This window comes from Pezoporus flaviventris, unplaced genomic scaffold (genome assembly GCF_033815535.1).
Source record: "Pezoporus flaviventris isolate CSIRO_AGI_PZ_B2104156 unplaced genomic scaffold, CSIRO_AGI_Pfla_v1 ptg000016l, whole genome shotgun sequence".
Lineage (NCBI taxonomy): Eukaryota > Metazoa > Chordata > Aves > Psittaciformes > Psittacidae > Pezoporus > Pezoporus flaviventris.
This window is the reverse complement of record NW_026892564.1, coordinates 7,899,139-7,926,765: the sequence shown is the minus strand read 5'-3', so window position 1 is coordinate 7,926,765 and position 27,627 is coordinate 7,899,139. Positions and strand designations below refer to the sequence as shown.

At 36.0% G+C, this 27,627-nt stretch overlaps 1 protein-coding gene across 5 annotated transcripts in view; it reads left to right on the top strand.

Moving 5' to 3' along the window:
* The window catches only part of PTPRQ (protein tyrosine phosphatase receptor type Q), a 129,520-nt gene that overhangs the window by 10,025 nt on the left and 91,868 nt on the right, over nt 1-27,627 (top strand). For all 5 annotated transcript variants that reach the window (XM_061454683.1, XM_061454682.1, XM_061454681.1 and 2 more), the window contains exons 7-25: nt 161-445; nt 1,102-1,386; nt 2,369-2,638; nt 3,830-4,090; nt 5,429-5,559; nt 5,740-5,869; nt 6,165-6,315; nt 6,798-6,904; nt 7,383-7,480; nt 10,509-10,671; nt 12,311-12,571; nt 13,962-14,122; nt 15,067-15,178; nt 16,003-16,229; nt 20,292-20,361; nt 22,027-22,226; nt 23,636-23,885; nt 25,569-25,697; nt 26,439-26,585. In XM_061454683.1, the coding sequence (XP_061310667.1) occupies nt 161-445; nt 1,102-1,386; nt 2,369-2,638; nt 3,830-4,090; nt 5,429-5,559; nt 5,740-5,869; nt 6,165-6,315; nt 6,798-6,904; nt 7,383-7,480; nt 10,509-10,671; nt 12,311-12,571; nt 13,962-14,122; nt 15,067-15,178; nt 16,003-16,229; nt 20,292-20,361; nt 22,027-22,226; nt 23,636-23,885; nt 25,569-25,697; nt 26,439-26,585 (3,438 nt within the window). The remainder of the gene's footprint in view (nt 1-160; nt 446-1,101; nt 1,387-2,368; nt 2,639-3,829; nt 4,091-5,428; nt 5,560-5,739; nt 5,870-6,164; nt 6,316-6,797; nt 6,905-7,382; nt 7,481-10,508; nt 10,672-12,310; nt 12,572-13,961; nt 14,123-15,066; nt 15,179-16,002; nt 16,230-20,291; nt 20,362-22,026; nt 22,227-23,635; nt 23,886-25,568; nt 25,698-26,438; nt 26,586-27,627) is intronic.

Sequence of the window (27,627 nt, the reverse complement as noted above, 5' to 3'; positions counted from 1 at the left end):
ATCCTCGTGGCCCTCCTCTGGACTTGCTCCAGCAACTCCATGTCCTTCTTATGTTGAGGACACTAGAACTGAAATATATTTGTCTTTGAAGATAAAAATGTTTTCATGATTTTCAGTGTTGGTTTGGTTTTGTTTCTTTTTTTTCTGTGTTCTTTTTCAGTACCTCTGATACCAGAAAACTTCACATTTAGTGTGCATGATGTCACGACAACTGAAGCTGTATTTATGTGGAGTGATATGGACATATGGCTCAAGTCAGGCTTTGCACTTGTAATGAAGTACTATTTTGATCAGAGTAAACCATGCATTATGAACTTGCCTGTGAATACAACTCAAACAAAAATTGTGCAGTTGTCTCCTGGTCTTCACTATAGTTTTTTATTAGCAGCAAGGAACCCAAAAGGGGCGCAGACTATTTTAAGTCCAATTCTGAAGGTGGAAACAAGTAAGTTACAAAAATAAATAGCATTAATAACCAGAAAATCATACACTTCTTCTATTTTTCCTTAATTACACTATTTCTTATGTTGAAATTTTGTCTGAAAATATAAATAAATCTGAACATGAATTCTGAATCCAGGATTTTCCAGTTTGCAGGGTGGATTCCAACACTGTTGTTTTGCTTTTGTGCTAATATGATTCATTGGGATTGATGAGGAAAAACGCAGGAGTTTTCGGTGGCTACAAGCAGAAAGCCAGCTACACCTTCTAGTGAAGTATATTTTCAAAGATCATTCTTGCCATAATTTTACTCACAGAATTCCTACTGATGTCCAAAGGCAAAGCTGAATGTCAGAGTAGCAGTAAGGTATTTTTGACCATGCTGATGAAATGCAGAAGCATACTTTCTAATCTGAAGTAAAAGATTTTGTTGGAATTTGCAGAGGTATCCCTGATAAGTGCAGTTAAGATTAAGACAGAATTTACAGTTTAAAAATGCATTGTGTCTTGACCTGCAGCATGATATAGTGTGGTATAAGAAAACTTCATGAAGTGATTAAGTTGTATTCTAGTAAAGTTCAGGCTATATTAAAAAGAAAAAAGTTACTGGTAAAAGGCATCAGAAGCTATTATGCCATTTCTATTCCTGATCTTCAATAGGACCATTGCACTCCCAGAAGTTAGAGGCTACATATATTTCATCTGCAGAAATACATTTAAGTTGGAAGCCTCCACAACATTCATCCAGTGCTTCATTTCATTACTACCTCATCAACATTTTTGATACTGAAACCAACATCTGGGAAGAGTTACCAGTTGAAAAAAGCAAGACTTCAATAGTAATAGGAAATGTAAAGCCTTACCATCAGTATCGGGTATATTTACAGAATGTGGCAAAGAAAGGAACTCTAAGCTGCCACGAGAAGCCTATATTAATCACAACAGGTGATGTATCTGTTTTCTGGTTGTTTTATTATACTAGGCAGAATTTAGTTTTAAAATTCAAGATACAAAAGTATTTTTAAGGACACGTACAGATCGTGGTTTGTTGGGATGAACTGGGGGAAAAGTTGAGGCAAGCCTTCTCTGTATTATATATTTATTGATTTTAACTTTCAGAACATTCCATAAGAGTGAGTGTACCTATACCCTTGGGGCTGTTCAGCCTGGAGAAGAGAAGGCTGCGTGGAGACCTCATAGCAGCCTTCCAGTATCTGAAGGGGGCCTATAGGGATGCTGGGGAGGGACTCTTCATTAGGGACTGTAGTAATAGGACAAGGGGTAATGGGTTAAAACTTGAACAGGGGAAGTTTAGATTGGATATAAGGAGGAAATTCTTTCCTGTTAGGGTGGTGAGGCACTCCCTAGGGTTACCTAGGGAGGTTGTGAATGCTCCATCCCTGGCAGTGTTCAAGACCAGGTTGGACGAGGCCTTGGGTGATATGGTTTAGTGTGAGGTGTCCCTGCCCATGGCAGGGGGGTTGGAACTAGATGATCTTAAGGTCCTTCCCAACCCTAACTATTCTATGATTCTATGTGCTAAAGAAGTGGCATCCTATTGGTTAAATACAGATTTATGGTATTGTATATTTAATTTTTGCAAAGTAGAAACATTAACTTGATGTCTCAAATTATGTGGGTGAAGACAAATTATTTTTTATTTAATCATAGATAACTGTGACTCAGACTGTATATTCTTTCTTACTGTTTATATGTCCAGTGGAACAAAGTATGCTTGTAAAATAAGTCCCTATTTGTTATGAGAAAACAGGCAGTTGTCTAGAAAATATTATAAGGAACAATTAAATGAATTAGTAGTTTTAAAATAATGAAAATGTTAGAAGATAACACAAAAAGCATCATTGGAACGTAATTGTTAGTAAGCTTGATCTATGATTTTATACCGACATCTTTTTCTTTGATGAAGCTGTCAGTCCACCTACAGATGTTTATATTCACCCAGAGGATGTACAAGAAGAGAGTGTAATCATTCACTGGAAGCTGCCACAAGAGGGTCAGGAATCCTACATTCAGATGAAACCCAATACAGTCATAGGTGAAACTAAGAAGTTTCTATTAAGCAATAAAGAAGAATTGAAGGTTGATCTCCTAATTCCTGGAATGACTTATGAAATAGCAGTTGCAAGCGTAACTAATGGAAATATGAGTGAACCGAAGACCATTCAATGCACTCTAAGTAAGACATCGTTTAATGGTGGAAACTATTGACTATAATACAGACAACATCAGTTTCATTATCATTACTATAATCTAACAAATTTGATAGACCAAGTCAATTTGCTGAATAGTGAAGGATGAGAACTAGAATGTGAAATACACTGATACAATCCTAATTGTTAACAGCACTGTAGATGCTGTTAACTTTCAAAGAGGGTACAACTTTGGAAAACACATTTGTAGTACTGATAACTGCAATGAGGACTACAACTGTGAATCCTGTTCCCGCTGACAGAAGAAATTTGGTGAATCATTGATTTTCAAATAGGAAAATATTGGAATTGTCAAAACAAATTATTTTTTTATGGAGATGCATTAGTTGCTCTGTGAACTCTGAGAAATTACCCAGCTGTTGGTAAGAGGGTACTGGGAAAGGACTTGAAGAGTTAGAAGTACTGGTAGTTGAAAGCTAAAAGCTATACATTGTTATTGAAGGGTCTTTCCTGTTAGTCTTAGTTTACCAAGATGTTGAAATACTTTTGGCACAGTATACAATTTTTGGCATATGTGAAAGGAATGAGCAGGATTCACTTATACATGCGGTATTCAAAGGCTGCAGCTGTCAGGTTACAGATACATGAAATGCTCTGTTATAATTTTTCCTAAATGATTACCGTATTTTGGAGGGTAGCAAGCTTAGTCTTTTCCAGATTTTTTTTTTATGCAGGAGTAGATTTAATACCTCATTCAAAGACTCAGAAGACAGAAAATTCTAGATGGGATTTTTCACAGCTGTCAGAACCAGCTGTAAGGGAAGAAAATAAACACATCACTGTTGCATCTATCAAATGTATCATTCTCCATGCTCATGTGCGTGTCCATGTACACATTTTGGTATATTTTTTTCAGCTATCCCTTACCTTTTTGGTGTGTGTGTGGTTGAAACTTTGATTAATTGATTGATACCTTTGGAAGCCTAACTTGCTTTGATCATAAATAATTTTTCTAAAGCCTCAGGATTCTAGTAATAAACACCTAAAAAGATCAGGTTGTTTATTGTTTCTGAGCAATGATGTTTTATTATGGTAGTAATTAATTTGCACTGCGCAAGCATGTTTTTCAGGGCAGATGCTTCAGATTTATTGTGTGGCTTTAATTGAATTTATTTGCAACTGATTTAACAGGTGACATTTTCCGTTTCTCCTTTTAGAGCCCAAGCCTGTTCAAATTGTAGTTCCTTACATGCTTTATAGCAATGCTGTGGTATTATTTGTTCGCATGCCTGATACCGGAGTATTTGATGGCATATATGTTACAAGTAAAGGAGGACCTAATGCAACATTCATTTTAAAAAGTGATGGTAAAATAACAATTGAAAACCTTACGTCAGGGGCAGAATACGATTTCTGTGTCTCCACAAAGAGTGGAAAAATGCTGAGCTCCTTTTACCATGTATCTGGTGTAAAAACATGTGAGTATTTAAAATTTACTCCTATAAAATTGCACCATATAAAATTTTTATTTATAAACTCTTTTAACTTTATTTTTATTTCAGTGCAGTAGAAAAGATAGGCTATTTAAAAATCACCTTGATATACCCATGTAAACAATTAATAATTATCCTACTAACATTAGCTGTTTTTTAAACAAGAATATAGCAATATCTGATAAATTCTAAACTTTCTAAATTGTGTTTTTTATATCAGGTCTATAAAATATTTAGCAAATATTTCAGGAATTTAGGCTGTGTTCAATTGTCCATTTGGGAAAGAAGACACATTTTGACTATTTTAGGTAAGAAGATGAGTATCAATCAAGTTAGTGCTGTGTCTTGAAATTAGTAAATTTATTCTTTAAGCAAATAAAAAATGCAGTGAGATTCTCATTTTTCAAGATAATAAATTCAGTTAAAACCATTTTAAACAGTATTGTGGGTAGGGGACACCTTCTAGCAAGGCCTTTAAGAAAGGAGTTTTAATAAAAACTTAAAAAACTGTTTAAAACACTTACGTGCTAAAATTCTATGTTTGCACTTTCCTACTTTTTATTATAATTATACTTTCAGAAGTTTTTCTTTTCCTGTTTTATCATTTCCTTTGAAATTCTTTTATGCTCTGCTTCTTTCAGAGTAGAAAAGTTATATAACGGAAAATTAAGATAGGATAAAAAGAAACAAGGAATAAAGAAGAGGAGAATGAGGACAAGACAGAAAAAAAATCTTACCCAGACAGTGAAAACCTTGAAAGCTGATTTTTCTTAAAATACAGTCTTAGTAAAAACTTGGGTTTTGATTGCTGTTATCAAAGCATTTCCTAAATTTAGCAGGAAACTGCCTTGGAAAACCTAGTTTTAGTCTGTCTCTTCTGTCTTATATTGTACAAGACTATACTAAATAGGGATAAAGTGTATTTGTGTTGTGTAGTGTACTCAGTTTTGCAGAACTGTTTGACAAATTTTAGGTACATTCTGAGTGCTGTGGTGATGGTATTGGAGGGATTAACTTCATTCTGGAGGGCTTTCCCACCTACAGGTTCCAGCTGTATCCTCAGGGAGAAATTCATGTTCAGCCCTATGTAATTTTAAGATAAACAAGCAAGCAGTTTTCTTTAAATAATGGCTATCTTATTTCTCTTCTTTCTGATTGTTTTTCTACTTTGGAATATATTTGCATGCCTGAGATCTGATTTTGCCCTCTGTTTGCTTCTACTACTGATTGTTTTCACTTTTATGTCTCCATGGGAGATATAAAAAGTGTTGAATTGAAAGAAATCTTGGATTGAACAGTAAGGTGTTTTATGTTCTTCTGTAGGCCTAGCAGCTCCACTCAATGTACGAGAAGGTAACATTACAGACACTTCAATACAGATTGCCTGGGACAGAGCTGACGGGTATTTTCAGCAGTATGAAGTTACGTGTACAAACTGTGCAAGTGCTCTCAGGGTATGTTTCTTAAAAGACCACTTGTGTGTAGGCAATGTGGTTATTTTTCAAAGTCTTCTATTAAGTAATCAGAGATTAAATTAAAAGCTGTATTTCTCATTAAAATAGGGGGAGGTATCATTTACATAAGATAAGCAAACTTTGCAAGCTGTTCTGTGAAATTTATATTTGGTCTTCTAGGTCCAGAAGGTCAGTCAAGAAACAGCAACGTTTTCCAACCTCACTCCTGGCAAGCTATACAACTTCACAATTCGAACAGAAAAGGAAGGTTTCAGAGACAGCATTTCTGTGACGAAGGAAATACACACAGGTGAGACCACAGTGTTGTCAAATTCAGCATTTCTTGAGGAATTGTCTGTTTATGAGGTTTATGCGTTACAGGGCAGAAAGCAGTTTGGCTCTGGATCTCAGGGGCAACCGGAATCTCTACACGTTACTGCAGTGGTATCAGTCTGTGGTTCCTTGAGATAAGCAGAGACATGACATAATTTTTGTGGAGTTTTCATTGCATTCTGATGATATAAGTCCTGTCATAAAGTAATATATTTAGAATGTATTTTTAAATTATATTTTTAAAGTAATGCAATTTTTTTTAATTGACACAGAGCCAAGCGCAGTTAAATATCTGAACTATAGCAGAGACTCTGAATCAATAACTGTTACCTGGCCACCAGCCCAGAATGTATATGATGGATATGTTCTATCAATAAGCAATAAAGTCTTCAATGAGGAGAAGATGTTACCTTCTAGTGTAAGGTATGAGGATTATATTTAAAAAATAACTGATATGAACTCAAAACAGATGTTTCAAGGTATTTAGAATATTTAGCCTAAAGTGTTACTTATATGTGATACGTATTTGATGTTTAAGTTGATACACATTACTATACTATTACTATATTTTTAAGAATTGCGTTTTTTAACAAATTACAAATCTTATGTGATGTGTTTGTGCAAATGAACAAAGTACTGCACTGGAGTGAGCACCAGTAGACCTGTATGTAATTAGTTTAATCCTTTAAGATTTTCTGGTACTCAAACTTCATGTGAACCTTAGTGTGATGCATCCTATTTAAGATTTGATTATATTGAAATAGTTTCTGACTAACAGTGCATACACATGTATAGACACATCATGTGTAAATAATATCCATGATACTATAAAGAATTAACATATGAACACATACATGCATTTTTAAAATCCTAAGGAACACAATCTCTTTTTTTAATCTTTGTAGAATGTACAAATTTGGGAATCTTCTGCCTGGCACTGATTTCTTAATCAGTATTGTGACAACCAATGGATTAAAAAGAAGTTACCCAACCATCTTCAAGATTAGTACCTGTATGTTCACAATATATTGATAACTTTTCATGATTTCAGATAATTAGGGTTGTTACATTTTAAAATGTATTTTTTAAAAAAAGCTATTCCTTATTAAATCAATGCACCTTAACAATGTCTGGATGAACGAAGATACGTCTTTTCAATCTAAACATCCTTGACATTTACTTTTAAAATGGAAACAAGTTTCCTCTGTAGTTAATGGGATTCTGCCAGTAACTGAATCAGCAGTAATATTAGGATGGTACAACTTTTCCATAAAAATATGCAAACACTGATTTTATTTCTGATTCTATTGCTAATATGTAGAAGTGAAATTTATTTTTTATATTCTTCTTAAATACAAAATGAAATCTATTTCTACACTGAGCAACAAAATAATGAGTTACAGGAGTGTCTTCTCTAGATGCAAGTTCCTTAAAATTAGTCTAGATTATTTTGTTATTAAATTTTGTATACACTCCTGTTTTTACCTCAGATCCAGATCCACCATCAGATTTACAGGTGTTTGGGCAAGAAGAAAACACAGTCTATTTTTCTTGGAAGCTACCAAGAGGAGGATTTGATATGTTTCAGGTGAGATAAGAATGGGAAAAAAACAATGCAATCCTTTATTTATTTTAGTAATTTCTCGATGAAATTATTGTCATGTATGTACTGCAAATCCAGCAATAAATATGTGTCTTTATACCCAACTAAGTATGGGAGGGAAATATTGCTATAGGAGGAGACACTTTCTTTGACAGTGACTCGAACGACATCATCGTCTGTAACAGGATAGGCATAGATTTGACTGATGGACCTTTTGGTGGGTAAGGAATTGGCTGGATGGTTGCACTCAAAGACTTGTGGTCAATGGTTTGATGTCCAAGTAGAGACCAGAGAAGAGCAGTGTTCCTCAGGGTTCAGTACAGGGACTGGCACAATTTAACATCTTTGTCAGTGACATGGACAGTGGGATTGAGTGAGCCCTTGGCAAGATCGCTTAAGACACCAAGCTGTGTGGTGCAGTCGTCACACTGGAGGGAAGGGATGCCATCCAGAGGGACCTTGGCAGGCTCAAGAGGTGGGTCAATGCCAGCCCCATGAAGTTTGACAAGACCAAGTGCAAGGTCCTGCATCTTGGTCGGGGAGATCCCAAAGATGGCTACAGGCTGGGTGGAGAATGGACTGAGAGCAGCCCTGAGGAGAAAGACTTCGGGGTGCTGGTTGACAAGAAGCTCAACATAAGCCGGCAAGTGTGCGCTCACAGCCCAGAAAGCCAGCTGTGTCCTGGGCTGCATCAAGAGTGATGAGCAGGTTGAGGGAGGTGATCCTGCCCCTCTACTCTGCTCGCATGAGACCCCTACTTGCAGTGCTGTGTTCAGCTCTGAGGCCCCCAACACAAGAAGGACATGCTTCTGCTTGAGCAAGTCCAGAAGAGGACTAGAGCATTTCTCCTGTGAAGACAGGCTGAGAGACCTGGGCTTGTTCAGGCTGGAGAAGGCTCCAGGGAAACCTTAGAGCAGCCTTCCAGTACCTTAAGGGGGCTTCTGAAGCTAGAGCGGGGCTTTGCATGAATTAGACAATCTTATAGGTTTTATTTTTCTTGTTTTGATGTGAAATCCAGTTTTTAAGGATATCTTTTCTTAAAGTAATGCTCTTTATTCAAATGTTTTTGCTATTTCTACTTTTCCTCCACAAACTTTTTGAGTAGTGTATCATGTGTTAAAGTTGCATTTCAGTATTTTTCATACCATAACACTTTTGGTTGCTCTTATAATTTCCTTTTAATTTGCTTGATAATTTAAAATTATTTTTTCTTATTAAATGTAATTAAATTACATGGCCTTTTAATTTTTACTTTTACAAAGAGGCTGAGTGTTAATATTTCATGGCTGGAATTACAGAATGGCTCTTCAGCACTTGTAGTTTGAACCATATCCTTTGCAATGCTTAGCGCATAATCTAGAGTTATTTGTGTTCTTTCAGTTCTCTGGTCAGAAACAATCTACTGTGACATCTATATATTTTGTCTGTGGATCACTGACATTCAACCAGTCCCCCTTTTGTATCCTGTCTTTTATTGTTTTGTCTTGTATTATCCTTTGTATTTTGCAGTCACTGTATGAACACAGTCATGTGGTCAGTAAGACTTGTGACAGTAAACTGTTCTTTAAACATGCTATTTGAATCAGTAAAGGTTTCAAGATATAGTCTTGTACGATTAACTTACTTGACCAGGATATTCTTCAGTATGTGGCACTACCATGAGACAAAGTACTTTGCTTTAAGGATCTTACACAGTTTATACCCCAATATTACAGTACCCAATTGTTTTCCTCCCCCTTCCCCATGACTTCAGTTATATCCTTACCTAGAACTTGAAATCAGAGTATTCTTGGTTTAGTTTCTTGACGTTTCTTTTCTCTTCATTAGTGTAAAGTTGCGTTTGAATGAATAAGAGTATCCAGTTAACTTAAAACAGCACATTTTGCTGATGTAGCCTGGAGTATTTTTACGAGTTTTAAAATTCAGTTGTCCCATCATGTTTTGAACCAGTTCAGATATACTTCTGTATGTGGTCAGGTTATTTTAACCATCCTGTGGAAAATAATTGTCATCTGTAATTTTGATCTTCATAGCACAGTGTTATTGTTCAGCATCTCACAGAGCAAGCAGCCACATTAGACAGTGCTTTGTCTGAATAAATGAACTTACCTTTAAATCTTTAATGAGGAAGGCTTCTGCAGACTGGTTGCTTAGTAAGGTGCACCTGCATAAAAGGGATCATTTTACTAATCATTCAAAATTAATTATCCCAGCTCACCAACTTTCTATGCAATATATTGTAATTTGTAGAGCAAAGGGTGCACAAAAGGTGCTTTCCTAACTTGTCTATACTAGATTTAAATCTTTAATCCCTTGCTTTGCTTCTAGCATTTTGCAGTGCTGTAATTCTAATAAGGTGATGGCAATCTCCAAGACTTAGTGTGTATTAACAGCTACTGTGCTGTAAAATACAGGGGGGAATTGGATCATTCCTCCCCAAATGAATAACAGCTGACCCAGGGTTTTCGGGTCATCGCTGCCATGCATAGAATATCCTTCTGTTGGAGGAAACAGAGTGGCAGGGCAGGACACACTGATGTAAGCAACTGCAAACCTTCTTGATCTCTTAATACTACCTGCATGCCTGAGAAACCTATGTGTGCATGTTGGTGATGCTTGTCTAGACCCCTCCTCTGCAAGGCAGACACAGTGTGCATGTTCCCTTTCATGAGTGCAGGTATAAAACAGCCTGCAGTAGCAGTTTTCTATGTCCACAGAAAGGACTGTCACAGGAAAAGGAATTATCACAGCATCTAGGGGTTAAATGCCCAAATTGTAATTACTTATTTCCAGAACTTTTGTTCTCTGTAGTGGCACTAAACCTTGTAAGTTTTCAAGGTATACCAGGGAGCATGGCTGAGTGGCTGATTCCTTGAGACTCTATTCAGAATTTGAATTTTTTCTTTAAAATGCGGAAAATTTTGTATATATTTTTACATAAAAAGGTATTTGGAATCTCTGAACATTACTGTAATGAGGTAATATAGTCTGATAAATTATTTTTCTTCCATAGCTTTCATATTGTTTGATGAATAATGAAAAGCTGCTTACCAGACTCGTTTATGACAGCAAAGCTGCAGTGAAAAACCTGACCCCTGGGACAGAATACCTGTTTCAGTTAAAGACAGTTAGAGGCTTGGATTCCTCTCTGGCTGTGGAGAAAAAAGTCATTACAAGTAAGGAAATACCTTGTAACTTGTCTTTTGTTTTCTTTTTAAAAAAAAAAAAACAGTAAATGTTCAGAGACATTTAAATCATTGTATGAAAGTGACTCAAAAGGTTCACACAGTTCAAAATTACACTAGCTTTTGGGTGCGGGTTCTGCTTCCTCTTGTGATAGTTGTTCAAACAGGAGCCTTGCATGTAACTTGCTGGGTTGAAGTTGAGATCGGATGGTTGCAGGTACATGTTTAAAAAAGGAGGTGGACTCACAAAATTCTTCCAGCTCTAGCAGAATAAGATCTTGCCAAAAGAGCATCTTATATTTTAAGAATTACCTTGCATTTTGTTTACAGTTGTTTCTGCATCTCTTAAATTCTTGCAAGCCTCTGGTCTAAGACTGGAGGACTGCTCCTGTGGAAGGCTGCAGAATGCTTAAAAGAGTAGGAGAAACTATGCTTTAGATAGCTTAACAAGGTCCAGAAAATTAATCCATTAATTTTTGTCCCTGAGCAAACATGGATTTTCCAATGCTTTTGTGATACAGCATAAAAAGAGGAGAGTTTGGTTGTAGCAGAGGTTTAAAGGAACAGATTTATACTGGATTCTGGACTGCCAAAGCATATAAAAAGCATCTAAGTGTAATCAGAAAAGAAATCAACCACCAAATTTATAAAGATGCGCGTCATAGACCTCTCCCTTCTTTGATGTATTTGATGTGGTTTGTTCGGACTATACCTCCTTAACCTGTTAATAGCCAAGGAGTCTTCTTCACTTAGTTGTTCAAAGATGGGTGAGTCTGAAAAAACACAGAACTATTCCTGCAGATTCTTGCTAATAATGAAAAGTGCAGTAGAATAACCATCATCATGATCCTGAAGGTACTTTTTAGTCTCAAGCAAATATTTCAAGAGTACTGTGGATGAGTCCAATATATGACTAGATTATGAATAGTTCATAATGTTAATGGCAAACCTTGAGGATTTTTTTGCTGAACAGTCCAGCCCTTAATGGGATTATGCTGATTAGTATTTTTCAGAGAGCTTTGAGAAAGATAAATCAATGATCTGGACAATTAATTCTTTAGGAGGAATGGAAACACTTTTCTTTCTATCCACAGATGTGCTGCACAGATTAATGGAGGTGCTATTTTTAAATAATTTTCTGTGATTTTAGGAATCTTAATATAACCAAAAGGAGTATTTTAAAAAGGAAAAAAGGGATAATAAACTGAGACTATATGACTTACTCTATCCCTTAGTGAACAGATGGACAGGTTTCTAAAATTATATGGCCTGTATTTCAGAAAACTTTTAACTCTCTGTTTAAAAAAAATCTCTGTTTACAAAGTATTCCATTCTCATTCTGATTCACCAGTGAGAAATGTTACTGTTCTTACAGAAGATCTGATAAGTCTGGAATTTTCTTCTATAAATCATGTAGTGAACGCAGGAGGTACATCCTCAGGTTTTACTCTGTGCAGCATAATGACGCTGTTTGCTATATATTCATTCAAACATCTAAAATTTGTATGAATATTTCATGATGTTGTGAACTCTAAAATCATTAAAATAATTAAAAAAAAGGTACTTTTCTTATATTTTAAGGCCTATGCATTATTTTTTTCTTTTTTAACCTGAATAATTTTTACTGTAGAACCAGCTGGGATATGTGGTCTAACATTAAAAATGGTAAATACTTCCTCTGCAACTTTAATGTGGAATCCAACCGAGACTAACTTCACATCTTACAAAGCATCTTTATCAAACAACACCTTTATAAAAAAGTTCAGGATTCCAGGAGCGCTGACTGACTTCAGTGTTACAGACCTGACTGCTGGGGGCATTTATAATTTCACACTGCAAAGACTAAGAGGAAATATTGAAGGAGCTTCTGCTTCCATTGAGATTGTAACAGGTCTGTATGGCTTCTTGCTTTCTCTCTTTGCTGGTGAATGGTAGTTGTCAATAACAACACACATTTAGCTTTGTACATCTCACTTTGTAGAATAACATTGGAATTTCAAGAGATCTTGCATGCAATAGTTTGCAGTGATTGTGGACGTTACTTATATCCTATTCAACCTGCATCTAGTGGAACACTACCAGAAACATAATTTCTTTAGCTGTGCTGCATTTCTTTTGACAATGTTTAGTATTTTCATTATTTTTAAGGTCTTATCCTGTGGAGTTATGCATGAGCTGTTTTAACTTTATCTGATTCCAGTAGGATTTTTTGCAGTGAGTGAAGTTAGATGTTTACAATGTTTGTGGAGTTAAGGCTTTATATTGTAAATTGCTCCATTCAAGGCCTGTTTCTTATTAGATTTGTAATTAAAACATAGTGGGGGTAAAAATTTCAGTCTTTACATGTGTTTGCAGTTTACTGTAATGTAATAATGTAAAATACAGGTTAAATTTAAAGGGGAGAAATATGCACCAGAACTACCTCAACCAATTTCACTTACTATTTTTTTAGTTTTATAGGATTTTTTGTAGCAATGAAATGTAGTGGCAAATCTGAAATGTGATGAATAGCAACACTGACTGTGCTTGCCCTGGGACATAAGCGTAGGGACAGCTCTTAGCTATGTGTGTTTTCCAAATTCAAAAGAATACAGATGCACCTAGCTCTGGATTGCACAGGTAAATTATACAGTATTATAGGTCAATAATGTTTGAATGACATATTGAAGAAGCTACAATCTGGTTCATTATTAGGCTTAGAGTGGATGATAAAGACTTAAAAGTTCATTTAATGGCAGAAGAAGAAAGCAAGACAGTGTGACAGGAGTAGGTGAAAACTTGGCTTTAATAAGGGGAACAAAAACATACAAATTTGTAGGGCTTAATAGACTTCATGGAATTACTAGGATTCCAAATACATGAAGAGTATAAAAGAGTTAACAACCCTTTAGCTAGCAATGGAAAAATTACCAGCTATACCTTGAATTTCAACTGTAGCACTAGTTGTGACAGGAGTGGTGCTAACTTTAAAATTGAGTACTTAATAAACACCAGGTCTGTGCAGGGAGTCTTTGTTAACTGAACACTGGGCAAAGATACTTGAGCTAGCTCTTTGCAAATGTGGTTGTCTGCACAGCATACCTGGGAGATTATCAACCAAGTCTCAGAGGTAGTATAGCAACTGTAGTATAATATATGGCTCTATCCAGGCTAATTAGCAATTATCCTTCATGAAGCAAGTAAACTGTTCTTGGATGATTTTATATTCAGTTGTAACTACTAATTTATTTGTGAAGGGGTTTATTTAAGTTAATGTCTTTTATTCCACAATTCTTTTTCAGAACCTGCAGAGCCAGTAGGACTTAAATTCTTCAATGTTTCGTCATATTCTTTTTCACTGTATTGGAGACTACCATATGGACATGTAGACAGATTTCATGTGGCTCTTATTCCTGATCATGGTTCTGTTGTTATCCTAGATCTTGGAGTTAGGGAATACCAAGTAGGTGCATTTATTACAGGACTTGCATGGCCAGCTTTTCCTTATGCACTGTGCTGATAAGAAATTCAAGTTTGCCTCCTTAGCTATTTAATGAAAATAATAATATGAAAGTATTAATGAAAAATTGGTGAGAGCAAATTTCAGCATCCAGAGTTTGTTACCTAACAGCAGGTAGTGAATTTGCCTTTTTAAGCATGTGCTAGAAGGATACAGCCTGTCGTCCAAGGGTTCATGAATAGTTTAACAAAGAAAGGGCAGAGCTACCGAGTAATACAGACTCATTAATTGTGTACTTGCCAGGATGATCTGTGCTTAAATCATTAATGCAGGCAATGTTTCACTGCTAAGCCATCAGAAAGAAAAAGGAGCACTTTTTGATTCTGCTGTCTGGAAAATATAATAATATTAACAGAAATAATGGCATTTCTGGTTGTTTTGCTTTTGTTTTTTACTGGATCTACAGAGATACAGGTATTTTATATAAATGCTTGCTAAAATTTGTTAATTATTTTTATTTCAAAATATGGGGTAGCTTAAGAGTCAAAAACCTCTAATTTTTTCAGGCTGCTTTTCTGTTTATTCTTTCAAAAAGGAATTTTATAATGCTGCTTATTTACTTTGATAACAATAAAGATACAGAAAAACATCTATATATATACGCTGATAGGCAATTCTGTGATGAAATTAAGGGTTTTTTTGTTCTTTAATACTGAATATTATACAGATCTTGTGGAGAGTAGTTAAATAAGATGGCAAAATACTGTAGCTAACAGGTGTAAACATTTTTTACTCTTGCAAATACTTTTGTATATCTCAAAGCTTATTAACATCAGTTTTCAGTAATGGAGTGCTTAAACTTCTGGGGCTTGGGCTGTTGGTTTTTTTTTGTTTTCATTTTCATGATTCTTGGTGAAAAAATGAAATAAATCTTTGCCCTGTTTTAGGCTGATTTTTCTAATACTGTTCCTGGAACAACATACAGTGTTACAGTTTCTACAGTTTCTTCTTCACTCTACAGTTCACCTGCGAGTAGAACGTTGACAACAAATGTGACAAGTGAGTTAATAATGATGATGAAATTTGGTTGATCTTTTTTGAACTATGATTTTTATGTGTTTATTATATGCACAGGAATATCTGAGAAATTGCAGTCAATTTTGAACCATCATTAGAATTTTTCATCTTCTCTAACCATTCAAAAATACACTGTATCTGAGGTGTTCTATGAGAGCATGAGTTTCTTTATCAGATATTTTTAAGCAGCAGCCCTGGATGTGATTTCTTGTATTCATCCATTAGTTGGCTTATTAAGAAGAGCAAAAGGGAGACAGGGGGGAAGGCATAAAGGGCAACAATTTATAAACTTGTGAAAAATTTGCTGTGTCATGTAGTAATATTGATACCCCAACTTATATGTATAGTGGTATATTTTGGAGACCTTTCAAAAGAATGCAGCCAGATCAAACACGTTTTGTATGAGAGTGGAGTTTGGCTTTGAATGGTTTTAGGGAAAGGAACTGAAATTAAGACTGCTAGAATACTTCAGATACTAAATTGGCATTAAATTCTGTTTTGTTCATGAAGATCTTGAACATTAACATTTTTTTACATTCTTATAGAGGAATATTCCTGGTGTCCTGGTGTTCCAAAATTCATTTAATCGTTTTTGTAACAAGACTTCAGCAAAGAAAAAAAGATTTTTATTCAACAATACCTTAGTTTCAAAAGTTTTACCGGTTTATGCTGGCAGATGATTTAATTTCTTTATAGAAGCTGTGAAGGTGTCTCCATTATCTGGGAACTTAATTAAAACCTGGTTTATATGTGTGTGTTTGTGTATGTGTACATTAAAATAATTACTTTTTGGGGTATTTTTTTAGATCCTGGGCCCCCTGTGTTGCTTGCAGGTGAAAGAGTGGGCTCTGCTGGGATTCTGCTGTCATGGAATACGCCACTGCATCCAAATGGGAGAATTCTCTCCTATATTGTTAAATATAAAGAGGTCTGTCCATGGATGCAAACAGTTTATACACAAGTCACAACAAAGCCAGATAGTTTGGAGGTTCTTCTTACCAGTCTTAACCCTGGAACAACTTATGAAATTATGGTAAAACTTTTATGAATGCGTTTTAGTATTTTGAATTCTAACTTACTGTAAATTGTGTGAGTTTATGCTAGGTCCATATGGTGTTTTCTGAAGGACCTTACTAGTTAATGTTATATATAACAAAATATATTAGCCAGGTATTTTTTGCAGTAGTAGTTTTTAAATCTGCTTTCAATAGTTTCCAACCAAACTAGTTCCTTCTGTTGATATTCTTATTGACATATGGCATTATGTGGTAAAAAGTAAAAAGCAAAGGGTAGAATTTTTAAAAACATCCGGATACTTCTGTGTCTTCATTGAGATTCAATCTTTCAAATCACTGGTGTACTTTAAATATTACATGTAGAAATCATCTCAGCCAGATTCGGAAAAACATGTAGGTACACGCTTCTTTCTTTGATTTTAAGCTTAGTTAGTTTAAAAAGAAGTTTTCTTGCCTGAATATCTGTTTAGCTGTAGCCTGTAAACACCTTAGTCTGGTTTCCCTAAACCTGGGTGTTTTACCTAGTATTATCTCCTGATACAAATTTCATACTCATTCATTCCCTTTCCATAGATTTTACTGCCTGTATATTCACAGTGAGTATCTACTGTTAAAATCAGTACGTGTTCATGACTTCAAAATCAGTTCATGACTTCTATATGTGGAATTTGTTTACATTGAGATTAGTCACACCTGATCCTTCTCCGAACCCTTCAACAATAAATGATTTCAGGTGGACAGAAATGAATTGCTCTCCTCTTGGCACTATTTTCCAAGCAGTTCTTTCCCTGATTTACTCCTTCTTAAGAAACTTGGGGAGATGCTTCTTTTCAGTATCAAGAATGAAATGAAATTATGTGCTCAATTTGCTTCATTTCATATCATGTAAGTTCATGCAGTGCAAAGCTATAAAAAACACTGAAGTTGACCAGACTGCGAATAAGGCCTTAACAGTGATTCTTTGCAAAGGTGGTGCATATAAGAAGGTAAAAATGTAATTATGCCTCCCATTGTGGGAAAGTTGCTCACTGTGAATCTAGTTGTGATGACCATGCTGATAAAAGCCAGTATATCCACAGCTGGAGAAATGTTTATCCTTTGATCTTTTGCCTGCAGTCATCTGTTAAAAAAACTCCAAACAGCTCCCTCACCCCCCAAGAAAATAACACAAAAAAAAAGCCCACAAAAAAAAATGTTCAGCTACCATTTGAGGAAAGTATTATCATTTAGACTCTAAGCAGATTAATCTCCTCAGAGAAAATGAAGTTACTAAGAGAACTCAATTTACAGTTTTGAGTACGTCAGTAGCACTTGCATGGGGTTCAATGCTATTAGAGGTTTTCCATTCTTTGCTCCATATATGAATCTTCCCTGGGAAAACTGTGGGGTATTTTAAATCATTTGTACAACTTTAATACTTTGCCCTGTGTTGATATATGTGGGAGGCAAGCCTTCCCATTGCTGATGCCTGAAACATTGAACTTAGAGCAGAATTTGAGTTGGACAAGTGACTTGTGACCCAACAGCCTCTGTCTAGCAGGGACCACATGGCTTCTCTCGTAAGTGAATAAAAGTCTGTTGCCAAGCTAAGGGCTGTTATGTTACCTGCTCCTTTGGTGGGTGCCTGACAGCCTGACCTACAAGCAACCTCACAGATTAAATAATGACTCAGGTGGAAATACTTTCTCTGCCTCACAGATGTGGGCAAAAAGATACATTACAAATTATCCTTCTCTTGCGCAATTTCTTGTGGTTCTTTAGTTAATTTTTGGAGTCTGTTGTGTCATTTAAAGGTAGTTCTTGATTTTTGCATAGATGAAAATTCTGTATTGGTTTAGGCTACCTGGCTTGGTCCTGCTGTGAAAATCTTTCTGGTAAATACTGTGATAGCAGAGTTCAACAAAACTTATAAGCTTTGACTACGGATTTCCAATCTCTTTGTAAAAACCCCAGTCTTGATTTCTTTACATCTAATGAAAAAAAAAAAAAAAGAAAAATAGCAGTTACAAGTACTAATTTGGTAACTGTTGGGAGAGCTGTGTATAATTTTGAACATCTGATCATTGATAACCTCGTAAAAATACACACTCTAGAATTTTTTCTAAACTTAAATAATTAGCAGCAACATCTTTAAAGCATAAAAATTAATACTCCTTCCAGGTATGAAGTGCAGATACTTTAACTTTGGGTAGTACTTTGTATTCTGCATAGTAAAATTTTCTAAGTGTTTCCAAGCTTTTTTCTGTAAATGGCTTTTTCTGTAATGGCTTTTTCTGGCAGTGATCTCTACAAGCTAACAGTACATTGTGTATGCATTTATTTTGATTTCTGTTCAAAACTAATTGATGTGTGTTGCTGACACCTTTACCATGCAAATATTTGCATACTTATGGCTTAGTAACTTTGAGTTCTCCTGAAACTGCACATATCAAACAGGAGTTTCCATGTCTGCCTTAATGCTAGTTTTCTTTTCTGAACCCCTTCTGCAATGCCTACTTTGAGAAGAGATAACAAAAAAATCAGTGTTCAGGTGAGGAAGTATCTTTAGATTTGTATGGTGAAATTTAAATGCTGTTAGAATTTTCTGATTGCCTGTTAAGCCCCTGACCATCTCCAGGGAGTTTCCTCAGTTACTGAAATCAATGCTTAAGGACATTTCAAGTCATTTTCTCTGTGACACAGAAGTGGGTAGGTTTGTCTGGAGTCATGAGGTGTGCGTGCCTGAGGTGCAGGTGTTTACATGGCTTGGGAAGGAGCTGGACAGTGATACAGATTCTCCTTCACCAAGCAGAGCATGTGCTGCACTGGGAAGCGGTCACAGACATATGAGTCCCTTACATCCTAGAGGAAGCTTTCCACATTGCTGTAGTTTGTGTGCTGTGTCTGAGTGTTTTTGTTTAACAAGTTTTACAGTCTTCTGAAAGATGCACAATTTAGTCCTGAGAAGTGATTACAACAGTTATCCCTTCTGACCTGCTGGTTCTTGCACTCTCTTTACCCAGCATTACCCCTCTGTGTGCTGTCCGTTACTTCTACTATGATTCACATGTAGTTTTGCACATCTTCCCTTTCTCACCCTGCCTTCCCCACAGTCTGCACTGTCAGCTCCCTCGGCAACTCTGCCATACCTTTGTTACCTGACACTGGCAGGAGGGAATGACTCTACCAACTTTAACCTTGTTGGAGAGCTTTTCACTTTGCTGCTTCTTTTACACACCTCTCACCATCATTACCGGCATTCTCCTCAGGTTTTACCTTCTGTTGCCTCTTTCACTTTTTTTGAAAATAAGGAGTCAGACTTCATTCCTCTTTCATTGTAAGTATTCCATGCCGTGGCCCATCACTGAGTTGAATTGTCAGTAAGTCACTGCAGAGCAAGTAGCATCATTGTGTTTATATCCATAAATTCTAACAAAGTCTTTGTTAGTCGTTTTCTCATATGAAGAAATTCTTTATAAACAAACAAAAAAGCAACCAACCAAAAAAAATCTTAACAAAGAAATTCTTAACAAAGACTTTCAAAGTCTTTGTTAGTCTTCTTCAACAGGAAGACTGCTATGATAGCAAGCATTGAGTGCATCATAAAGTGCATCCACAGTTCCATGGCCTGTTATCTTTCTGCCAAAATACATGCTCTCCTTGGGTTTCTGCCCTGGTGGAAGTTAACCTTCTCTTTCTGTCCTTCAGGAGTTCAAGAAATAAAAGAGAACCTATTTTCCTTTTACTCTTTTAAGTTATAGTACAAGTAAATAGGAATGGGGGAGCTGGTATAAGTGAATTGTGGTAAGGAAAAGGAGTGTTACTGATGTTATTCTTGCTGTTTATTTTAGCTTAAAATAGGGACTCAGCCTTTTTGAAGTATGGATATGGCCACATGTTTTTTTCAGTTTCTTACACTGTTTCATAAGTCTTCCATTTTATTTTTTTTTCCACATTTAAATGATGAGCGTAAATTAAGCAGAATCTATAAAAGGCATGTTCATTCAAATACTTACAGTTTGATAGGTAGAAGGTTTTCATAGTCCCTGAAACTATATATTCTGTAGGTTATCTAATGTGGCTTTTTTCATTTTCTGTAGGTTGCTGCTGAGAACAGTGCTGGTGTTGGAGTATTTAGCGATCCTTTTCTTTTTCAGACTGCCGAAAGTGGTAATTTTAATAAAGCTACTAAGTATCCATGGCACATTTTACACTTGAACAATTCTAATGCATTTAGAACAAAAAAACAATCCTTTTCTTATTCTCTCACTCAGTGGAAAAGGTGCATTCTGTCCTAGTTGCTAGTAATAGCATTTTGAATGTTCACATTATGGGTGTTTCTTATATGCAAACTCTGTTTCTGTTGAGGTTTTCCTATGCCAATTTTTAGCTAGGCTGCTTTCAGAAAGCGGGGTCACAGGAGAGCAGAGCTACCTATCAAGTGGACCCATTTACTGTTGCCTGCAGCAGTACAGACAGACAGACTTTGTTATGGGAACAAATCAGGCATTGCCTGCTGATGTCAAGCCATATTTATTTAGTGCTTGGAGTCAAATGCCTTCTCTAAACACAGCACGGAATGTATTTCACTAAGTTTTTACTTCTTAATTCTGAAAAAAAGAAACCTAAAAAATAAAATGAAAGTTTAACTTGATGGCTTTGGAGAGTAAAAAATTGTAACTGTAGTCTGAATTTGCATAATATTTATTAATTTAGTGGCTTTAGTCTTGCTCATGCTGGAGAAGCATTTGTGCCTTGCCTGAAAGAGCTGGCTCCAGGTCAATTATGGTAGGGTGAACCTGTGTCACTGGCATATAGAATTTGGGCTGCTGCAGCAGCAACCATCCCTTTGCGTTTAGGAATCCTGGTTGGTTTCTGTAGCTGTGCCGTATCTCAGTTAATGGCAGGAAATCATCACTCTGCATGAGATTTCTGAGATAATGCAATGACTTGTAAAACCAAGTATGAGAAAGGGTAGTAAACTTGCCACTTGTACGTTACTGCAGCTAGAAATCTGTATTGCCAGATTTATTTACTTGTGCTTGACAGAGGGCAACAGTAGCATTTCTTCATATGAGGCCTTAGATGCATTTTGGCATACGTTTTTAGTAAAGCTGAAATCCCTTATTATAAGTGCAATTTGAATTTTTCTGCAAATACTAGTTGAGAGTTATGTGTCACTGATACTGCATTTATACTTTAACTTTCTCAACTTTTAACTCTCTCTTTGGTAGTTAAGACCCAACATCTTGAACAACAAGAAGAGTTTCAGTTTAAAGTGTGAAAGGTAGCCAAAAGATAGAATTCTTTAAATACAAGGAGGAAGGGGGAGGAGGTGAATACCCTGCAAAAGATTCAGCACGGCCTAAGTAAGAACTACATATGAGGCTTGGAGGACCTGTCTCAATTCATCTGTGGAAGATCTGTAATTGTGGACAGTTTCATGTTTTTAAGGCAGCTTAACTCTTTTCTCCCTAGTACTAAGAATAGCTATTGCAGGAACTGTCATATGGTCTTAAACAAACAAAAATGGGCCAAAATTTGCTACTTCTGACACAGAAGATGAGTTGCTTCTAGGAGGAATGGCCAAAGTTGACCAAACCAATTGCTATAGTATTGAGACTGAAATAATTATAATTCTCACTTAAGCTAGATTGGAAAAGAGCTGGTTGCATATTAGCTACTTTACATGTGTTTGTGAATGATTGTTATTTATTTGCTCCAGGGTTTAGAAGTGAGAAATATCATTACCAAAATAAAAGGGATTTTTTTGTATTTGTTTCCAGTGCTGAGATGAAAAATGTGTCTCACTGCTTTTGTTTGTTTGTTTTCAAGCTCCAGGTAAAGTAGTGAATCTCACAGTAGAAGCCTTAAACTATTCGGCTGTAAATCTGATCTGGTTTCTCCCTCGGCAACCAAATGGGAAGATAACTAGTTTCAAGATTAGTGTGAAACATGCAAGAAGTGGAATTGTAGTGAAGGATGTCTTGGTTAACGTAGAGGACCTTCTGTCTGGGAGGTTACCAGAATGCAATGTAAGTACTATAAACCTTTTGAATTAGAGCTAGACTCAAGCCAGAGCATATAGTTTTTCATCTAAATTTTGAGGCATAAAAAAATTGAGGCTTGCTTTTCAGAACAATCCCGATACTGTATAGGCTTAGGCTCAGGGCAGGATATAATGCTTGAAGAAAACCCTTTCTATTCAAAATAGATTAAATGGATGTTTTTCCTTGAGAAGCTCCATTTGATCAAAGAAAAAATTGTTAAGAAAGATTCAATTTGGCATCCTTGTAACAGGGAATAATGAAGTAGAGAATTTTTTCAGCTATCAATTTTTAAATTTTTATTTTATACAGCATTCAACTAGAAATAGCTAGAATTGCTGGGGGGTTTTTGGTCAATGCCAACATATAGGAATGTTAATATCTTATTTTTTTATGTAGCGTGGTAATGATTTTTATATTTTAAATGTATACTTTATTCTGTGTACCATTTCAACATTTGAAAAGTACTTTTCATATCAAAATAAAAAGCCCCATGATGAACAGAGTGATTTAAAAAATGCTTTTAGTCTGCCTTGGTCTTAAAAGAAGCATTCCTTGAAAAGTTTCTGAATTTTGGCTATTCATCAGATTCAGACCTGTAACCAATGTATACATTTCAGAATTTCTTGAGGAAAAATCTCTTTTCTAGTATTTCTTTTCCTTTTCCTCTTTATTCTGAGCAGTGTTGTGGTTACCCAGATGTCAAGTTGTCAAACTTTTATTTCCCTTTGTTTTCCCCCCAGGGTGTTAGGCTCAGTATCTTAATGAAAAGCGCCATTTTAAATAATGAAAATTATCAGGACTTTTGTTTCAGATTGTATTTGGAAAATCATTTTAGGCATCGTGAAGTCTCTCAACGCCAAGCTGATTAAATTCAGCACTGAGAAGGGAGACTGCCACCTACTGAATCATAAGCATTGGTTACTGTAAAGTCTAGCAGTTTTTCAGAGATGTCTCCTGACAGTATGGATTAGGAAACTCCTGTCTGGTCTTATCCGTGATACATGGACATATGTATGCTGTATATCTCTATACACATAAATACATATAACATACATGTGATGTAGAAGGACTTCTCTAGGGAGGTTTTTTTTCAGACAGACTGAATGCTGAGACTGGAATCTGGGAATAGTTGAATGAACTCTAGAGAGTTGCTTCTTTCAGTCAGATTTGAAATCTTCTGGAATAAAGCAGAAAACTGTAACAAGTGTCACTAACAGGATATACTAGCAAAGTCAACTGGTGAAATAATAACCCGAATTTGGAGACTGAAGCATAGAAAGAACCAATTTAGGGTAATTTTATTTCAAAGGTGGTCTGCCTTTTTTGTTCTACATATATTTACTATTATAGATTATAGATGCATCTTATCATGTTTCATATTTTTGTCTTTGTAGGATAACAGTGAATCATTTTTGTGGAGTACTACTACTCCTTCAACTACTTTTGGCAAATCCACAATTCCTTCAAGGACTACAGTTACACCAAGTGCAGAGGCACCAAATCAAATGAGCTCTGTTTGGAATGAAGCAATTAGTTTTGTTATAACTAACCTCAGGCCATATACCACCTACCTTTTTGAAGTTTCTGCAGTTACCACTGAAGCAGGCTACATTGACAGTGCAATTGTCCGAACACCAGAATCAGGTATTTACTGCTTTCAAATGGAAATACAGTTCTCAGATTTATATGAAAACTTCAGAATATCAGATTGAAGTTGTTTTGCAAACTTCAGTACAAATCTCTCTTTATCGGTATCACGCTTTTGTATTTACATGATTACCTGTATTTACATTAATTTTACCTGATGGACTCAACTGAAACTATATATAACTGCAATGTGTCTAATGTATCTAATAGTGTACAGTTATTTTTAAAAGTCAAAAATACAAAACTGTGTTCAAGATAAGTCAAATTTTATGAAAAACTGAGGATACTTTAAGAACTGAATGACAGAGTGGGAGAAAAATTAAAAATACAGATGAAGGGAAAAGGTGTCAGGCATAATATTAAAAATATATGTGTATTGTATAGATAGAAATGACTTAAAACTTATTTGCTGTTGTGAAAAAACAAGCAGTATGAAGAAAACTCCTGTCCTATTGTTCCCCAATCTGTACCTATTGCAGAAAGTTCTCCAGTGCTGAAAAAATCTTTAAACACCAGGAAGTTGATTTTGGGTTACCTGCAATGTACTGAAAAGTTAGAGTTGGAAACAAACGTTGTCCAGGAACAGGAGATCTGTAATGGCTTAGGTAGTGGGAAACATTATTAATAGAGCCATCCCCAGAAGATGTTCAGAGGAATGTTATTCTGTCTGTCTGTTTGTTGGTACATCATTCTTTTGCCTGAAGCAGGTTGATGTTACTGGGTTTCCCTTTCATAGCACTGTTGAGATAAAAAAAAAGTTAAATTCCCTCCTAGTACTGCTCATTTGAATTGCTTTGATAGATTTAAAAAACCCTTAGTTTGCTGTTCTGTCTAGGTTAATGAAGTTTTGGATAATTTCTGTTCTAATGATCTCAGGCTAATTACCGGTTTACTTTTTACCCTGTTAATATCCTAGTATAAGTGCACTGCTAATAAGAAAACCCTGGAAAGTGATAAAAACGTTATTCAGTGGGGTGTAGATCTGCCAGATACATAGGAAGATGTGAGCTGTTTGGCAGATGAGATCTTCAGTCCTTGTGTACTGGGTGCCTGCACAGCCAGGGTTCATCCATCACAGCATAGTCTGGGAAAAGGGAGGTTGGCCTGCTGTGCAGTGTGGCCCTGTGTGGCATGCACAAGGCCACAAGCACAGTTAGGACTCTGGCCCAAGCCTCAGTAAGTCCTTCATTTTAGCAGCACACTGGTGCACCCAAGCTTTTGGACCCACCTCTATTAGATCCTCACCTTATGAGCGTTAAGCAGCTTGTTAAAGTGCTCCCCTGTGAGTTCTGTATGCCTGTGTGCCAAGGAACCTTATTCAGAGGCTGGCCATAGAGCCGGTGGTTTGCTAAAAATGACATTTTAGCATCTTTATGTAATCTATATAATGATAAAGTGCATGCTCGATTTGGTAGAATCCCTGCTTCCGTTGTCTTTTAAGCATTATTTGCATAGTTTCAACTCCCTTGGTATCTTTTGTGATGATACATTTTTACCTTTTCATTACCTTAAAAAAGGAAATGAAATTAAAAAGTCATTTTAATGAGATGTGCTTGTAATGCAGCTTCCCTTCAGAATATTTAATGTTTATGTTTAACATTAATTGTCTGATAATGTGGTTCTTGGAAATCCTAATATAAATTATTTTATGTTCAAAGACTTTTTCCAATATTGTTTAAGTTCCAGAAGATCCACCACAAAATATTGCTAAGAGCAACATTACAGCAAAGTCTTTCTCAGTGATGTGGGACCCACCAACCGTAGTAACAGGGAAGTTTAGTTACAAAGTTCAGCTGTATGGACCATCTGGTAAGACAGAATTGGTGTTTCTATTTCAATTTCTTTTTTATGATTATTACCTTACAGTTGCATTCTTAGTGTCCATGCCTATCCAGAATGAATATTTGAAAGCAGTGCTATGTATCTCTTTCACTATTAGACTTTTTAAATTGTGTAGATTATTTTTAAGAGAAAAGTCAATCTGTTGTGAGGAAGAATATGTAATTAAATTACATGAGATATTCTTAGAAGTGGAGGAAACCAACTTTCCTCATCCATTCAGAGGGGTGACAGGCTAAGATAGCAGCTTATCATTCTGTATCTTACCTTTACTCTTTTCTCTTTCTGTTAAAGATTTCTTGAGGATTTGAATTCCTGTGTAGTATATGATCAACTGTATGAGTCTGTTTTGTCGGGTTTCTATTTCTTTTTAACTCGGACATGTATATATAAAGAAATTATATGATTGTAGTTAAGTAAGAAGCTAATGAGCTGTATCCTGTTATTTTTATGGGACCACACAGAAAAAGCAATAGGACTTAATTTAGAAACAAAATAAATCCCTTCCTCTTAAAATGCCATACCTTCATGAGGTTGCTTTTTTGTTTGTTTGTTAATTTTTTTCCTAGACATTCAGTATTATTTCCAACGAAGTTGATGCCAAATTATCGTTTTCACAAAGAAATCTAGCTTTTCATCTTTCATCATCCTGAAAAGTGGCTGTGGACTGTTTTTATTTTTGAGCTAGAATGTCTTCATTTTTCATTCCAGGTCATATTCTGGATAACAGCACAAAAGATCATAAGTTTGTATTTAGTAACCTTGTGCCGTTTACACCTTACAATGTGTACATCAGTGCTGAGACAAGTGCTGGGGTGGGGCCAAAGGCTAACCTTCCAGTTTTCACTCCTGCAGATGGTAAGTAAGCATAGAGAAGTGAAGTGAATGTGCTGCACATAATAATTGGTTTCAGTTTCCCTTCAGAGCCTTTTAGGTACTTTGCAAAGGAAAGAAGGGGTGTGTTACAGGTGCATTACAAGAGAAGGATAAAAAGATAATGAAAGAAATTAGCTGAAAATTTATTACATCAATTTATTTGTCCATTTTTTTTCGAGTTCATGCACTGTCACTAAATTCACTTGCTGTCAGAGGCCTGTGGGGATTGTGAAAGAAACGTATTTTCTGCCTGAATGAAAGTAATTATTTTTGGATACGGTAATTAAGTTGCAGACCCCGCGCTTACCCGTTAGATGGCAGCAAGCGGAAAGGAAAGAGCAGCGCAAGATTCCCCACGGCTGGTTTGTTCAGCCCCAGTGTTTCTTATTAAAACTCTCATCTGACTCACTTTCACCACATCCAAGACCCCATACAAGTCTCTTACGGAGGCACCATTGTTCTGAGGCAGACCCAATGCTGAGATCTTGTCCTGTGGCAGTCAAATGGTTGGTTCTGGCCCTGAACCAGCTACTCTGGGAGTTTTGGCTCCCAGTGGTCGCCTCACCAGGTGAGGGTCCTTCGCTGTATAGAAATGCAGGTTTAATTTACACGTGTGTGAGATTGTGCAGGATTTTTGATCTGCATATGAAAATGCAACCAGAAAAAAAAAAAAACAGTGTATAATAGGCAGGTAGTTTCAGGATGGTTATTTTTGTGTTATGTTTTTTTGCCTCCCAGCACAAATGTAGACAAGCTCTCAACAGTGACTGCTGCAATGCTTGCTGGCAAGATATATCAGCAAAAGGAACACACATCCTTATTTACCATATGCTTTCCCGAAGTAGCTGCTTATTTTCAGATCTCGGAGACAATTTCCAGAAGTGGCCTGCCTCAGCACGGTCATGCTTATTGCTGTCTAAATTCGGTGTCAGAAGCAAAAGGGTATTTTGATATTTTTTGTTGATGTATTGGGGTTGGTTTTTTTTGGAGTGACATAGAATGTCTCTTTTTAATGCCAAATCTA